The following is a 4,899-nucleotide window of genomic DNA, read 5'->3' on the forward strand; positions in this document are numbered from 1 at the left end:
CATGAAAGAGTATTTTATGTCTTTATATTAATGTGTTGAAGGATATCAAAGTCACTGTAATTTAAGTGATTGTATTTATAATGATCTTTGAGAATAATTATATATTGAAAACAAAGACAGGTCTGAATGTGAGGGGAACCCGACAAACCTCCATGCAGTTTGCAAGAGCAATCTCTTCAAGAACAGATAAATTGTGTTATTGCAAGGAGCTGGGCTTCAACATCTGTTACTGCATTATCTTTTGATAATTTTTCTTTAGATATTTTATTATGAATTATAATAATTTGCGTTTTTGCCTTAATCTTTAAATCATGTTTGCTTGGTAAAGCACACTGTTTGCAAAGGGTTAACTCCTATTTGGAAAAGATGTAAGTTTTACCTTTTTACCATGTCTGTTAATCAAAATCAAATCTTTTAAATAGTTTTGGCTTAGAAAGAAAATAAGGGAAAGTCTTTTGCAAGGGTAAATCATGAGTAATTGTTGATCCATAGCACAATGTATTTCTAATGGTTATTATTATATGCAAGGTCAAGCGTTTGGTGATCCTATTATCTGACTTGTGTAGATTTGGATAATTTAAAAGTATTTTCTGTCTGATATTACCAAGTGACTTTTATGTGCTTCCAGCCGATGGAAATGCTACATCATTGTCCCTTTCCTGTTTTGCCATTTTGCATGTATTCGGAAATTCACAATCACTCAAGCCAGTGTCTGTATTTCTGAGGATGAACTTTCTATCCAAAACTTTTTATTTCCATGCTCTTGTACTTATCATATTGTATAAAATTAAAATAATTTTACAATGGCTTTGAGGATTACTGTAAAGATTACATTCTAGTTTGTGACATTTGTATCATAAATCTGCTAACTCTGTATATGACTCCTAATAATAACTACAACTATTTTGTACTGTAAGTTAAGATCCCTTTATGATTGATATACTTAATTATAAGTTTACCTATTAAAAAGCTCTTACTTAGAAAACTATTTATTTCAAAAAGGTCTGTTTATGAAAGTTCTCCATCATAAACTAGTATAGCAAGCCTAACAGGTTTGTACATAATAAAGCTATTTACCATATCTGTCACGAAATGGGATTGGAGTATGTTATAAACACCCCACCAGTAGCACAATTCTTTTACCATCTGGCGTGTTCACATCAGTTAAAAATACGAGGGCGAGCAACATGTAACATATTCTTATTTGTCTTCGTTAAACTTCTTTCAAGTTAATGTGAGTTGTATTCATTCCCTAAAACTGACAGTCACACTATATCAATTTGGAACAGAGGATATAATAAAAAACAAACTTCAAACGATATACCTTTAAAAATTATTTCACATAAAAAATCGCACTTTCTGAAAAGAGCTTGAAATATACAGAAGACATTCACTGTCTGTACAATATAAACAGTTAAACATCTTATGTCATTTTTATAGTTCTCCTGATAACTAAACAAATATTCATCTGTACTGATCTTTGCTATTCAAAAGTTACTGAACCAATTAATTTACCTCTTTTTGACCGCAAGGAAATATTTAGATCCTAAGATATCATGTTTCCATAAATAATATTAAGTAGAAACAACCTGTGACTCTGTTTCCCATTAACAGGCAGTCATGATAGTGTATCTGATGTTACAAAGCAAAAATTGTACAGGAAGATGTAAGAAAAAATATATATGCATATACTTCATGCAAAGTCCACTTTCAATGTCACTGAGAATCACCAAAATAAGACACATTGGCAGCAGTGAAGAAAAACTTTCCCTTTTCTATTTCTGAATGCAGTTGGCCCCATCACCTCACAAGCATGACATTACCAGACTTGATTACCTGCATGCTTGGCCTATTTATCAAAAAAATAATAAGAAATCAAATGATCCCATCACTATATATCAAAAATGCTGCAAAGTACAAATGCAATCTGACAATACATTAAAAATATTAAATAACAAATAACAATAACAAAAATAATAAATAAATAAAAATAAAAATAAATAAAAATAAATAAAAATAAAAAATAAAATAAAATAAACATGGATGATACTTAACAAGTAGGTATATTGAAAATATATAAAAAATAAGCCACATCAAATATAGGCATCTTGCTTCAACCTTCTGTTTCATGCGAGTGGTGGCATCAGTGCATCTATGTCACTCTTAAGATCACTTGTTTCTTTGCCTTTTTTGCTTTTAATGCATCAATATATTACATACCTTTTCACATATGTACTGTATTTAAAATATGCATTTTCATTCATTTTAAAATAGTTATGGAGTATTTTATCAACAGTTACAAGTTAGTTTTATTTAACTACACATAATGGTCTTGGAATGAGACAATTGCTGTGAGGTAGCCTAACAGTACTAGCAACATTCACAAGTATTTGCAAAGTTTTAGCAAGGTTTTGGAACACCACTTGTGAATGGTTTGGGGCCAACTGTGATTTTAAACTTAAAACAACAACAATTTTTTTCTTAAAAAACATTTTTTAAAAAATAATAATAAGTTTAACTAAAACTGATTTATAAATGCAGCAACAAAACACCCTATTAAACTATTATTTTCTACATATTTAAATCTCAAAAGAAAAATGCATCAGATACATGAAATGACCCCTGTGGCTTATACATAATAATTCTTGCTATACACTTTGTATCCAATAGTTATTCAAGTACAAAACAACTTTGATATATGTATTACAAAATTCTTTTTCTCTCATTTTCTATAAAAGTGAGCTGGAAATAGTGAAAACGTATGCTTGCACTTTGTCACAGGATCCAATAATTGAGCATTTCTATACAGTGTGAAATTTAAGACGTGGTGCTGCATAAATACCTATTCATTTCTGCAATAGTGTACTCCTGTAACTTTAAAATAAAATTTGCATATCAACATTAAAAAAACTGGGACTCTTTGCATTGGGACAAATAAAAACAGTAAATTATAATATTTAGCAGTAAAAATAACCATCAAATATTGATGAAATGTATGAAAGACAATAGAAAGTACTACAATCAGGCTGCTAAAATTCATCACACAATAAGACAGCTCACTGTAATACTTCCTATAGCTAATATTTATTTACTTCTCTGTCATTAGATGCCTCTATCAGAAGAAACTAAAGCTGTGAACCAAAATGTCCCTTGCCACACAGGCTTTAAGCAGATACAGTCTCAACCATTGATTTCTTAACAATTTCCCCTAAGTTCTCAGCAGATTCGGGTGGATCTGCCTGGCTGTTTATGACGGTGTCCTTGCTTGTGCTGCCAAGGTGACTGGAGTCAAAGTTGAGCACTGAGGAGGCTGTGCTCATTGGGTGGGTCGGTAGGAGCTGCTCTGGCCTGGAAGCTGAAACAACTGTGCTATGTGATGCATCCGACACTGAGCTATCCACTTTGTAGCTTCCTTCCACAACAGCAGAGCAACTACTCACGGCCGCTCCTGTTGCATAATCTGCACACACCTCTTTGGTTGGTCCAACTAAAGATGTGGCTGGAACGTATCTGCTGCTCTTGTCTGAAGATGTAGAAGAGGAAGAAATTGCCTCAAAGTTTGGCTGAAAATCACTGCACTCGTTCACACCAGTCTTAAACAAGTTTTGTGCAGATGATGCTCCGTGTTCATGGTATGGACTAAATACTGTAGCAGCTGAGTTGTCATTCATCCCAGGCACACAGAAGTTGTTTTGAGAATAAGAGCAATTGACTGGAGCTGGGGCTACAGCACCAGAGTACGGAAAAGAACTAGACACCAGGTTGGCTGAGTTGGCAAACTTAGAAAGGGAGTTATATGCATCAGGGGTAGGCTGAGGAGGCACCTGTGGGGCAACCGCTTGAGGAGCCACCACACCAGAAGGAGGAAAACTGTGACAGGACCCATATGGAGCTGCTGGGTCAAATGTTGTAGACAGTCCACCAAAAACAGAGCATGTCCCAGAGTTGTAGTCACCTACATTGTCTGTAAGAAGAGGGGAATTGAGTTAATTTACCAGTAACTCTTTCAGAAACAGATGTGGTTCCCTTTTGACACAGAAAAATTACAGAGAGAAAACTGTGTTCAAAATTCATAGAAAAGGTGAATTGGTGTGATAGGCCATATAAAGACATTACATAGATCTGCAACCATTCCAAGAAACTAACTATAACAGAATCCAACTTCATCAAAATCACAAATCAGGATTCCACACCAAGTGATATTACATTCATGCAGAAGTGATAGTTTGTAAAAGCTTTTATAACCTCATAATTCAAATGATACCTCAGAGGAATTAAGAAATGTACACTTGATAATTATAAAAAAATATATATAAATTTAGCATGATGGAGGCACTAAATACATAACTTTCATTATTAAGATGTGCTTTGTCCTTGGCAACTGTACAAAAAAAAAGAAATTTACAGAAACAGTTCATGCTCAAGGATGTCTAGTAATTTTTCATCAAATCATTGAAAGAAATATCAAGAATAAAACTCTCCTGCAATCATGGTCAACAATAAAAAAAAAATCAAAATGCTACTAGTAATAGAGTACACTCAAAAATAGCATAAAAAATACACTTTGCTTACCATGTTGGATGTAAACAGAGGGTGAGGTGCCGGGGCCAAGCATCTGCCGAGACTCAAAGTGCGGGTAAAGGGGTGTGCTCATCGACCCAACGCATGGAGTCATCTGTAAATATCAAACATTACTCACTTTTGCATATATTACAATATTTTTAAAGTCTTATCTGTAATTACATTTGGCATCATTTACATATAAAGAAACTAGTTTTGGACTACATACTTCAACAAAGCAAATGTTATTAGCCACACGATATAAATGTACAGCTTATTAAAAAAAATAAAAATCTACCAAATTAACAAGATACACTAAAAGAGAAATTTCATTAGACT

At 33.3% G+C, this 4,899-nt stretch overlaps 1 protein-coding gene across 2 annotated transcripts in view; it reads right to left on the bottom strand.

Moving 5' to 3' along the window:
- Positions 1–1,310: 1,310 nt before the first annotated feature.
- Positions 1,311–4,899, bottom strand: part of LOC119592995 — a gene marked incomplete in the record, with an annotated part of 29,327 nt that continues 25,738 nt past the window's right edge. For both annotated transcript variants that reach the window (XM_037941884.1, XM_037941882.1), the window contains 2 exon segments: positions 1,311–3,964; positions 4,573–4,675. In XM_037941884.1, the coding sequence (XP_037797812.1) occupies positions 3,165–3,964; positions 4,573–4,675 (903 nt within the window).

Source organism: Penaeus monodon, chromosome 31 (assembly GCF_015228065.2).
Source record: "Penaeus monodon isolate SGIC_2016 chromosome 31, NSTDA_Pmon_1, whole genome shotgun sequence".
NCBI classification, from domain to species: domain Eukaryota; kingdom Metazoa; phylum Arthropoda; class Malacostraca; order Decapoda; family Penaeidae; genus Penaeus; species Penaeus monodon.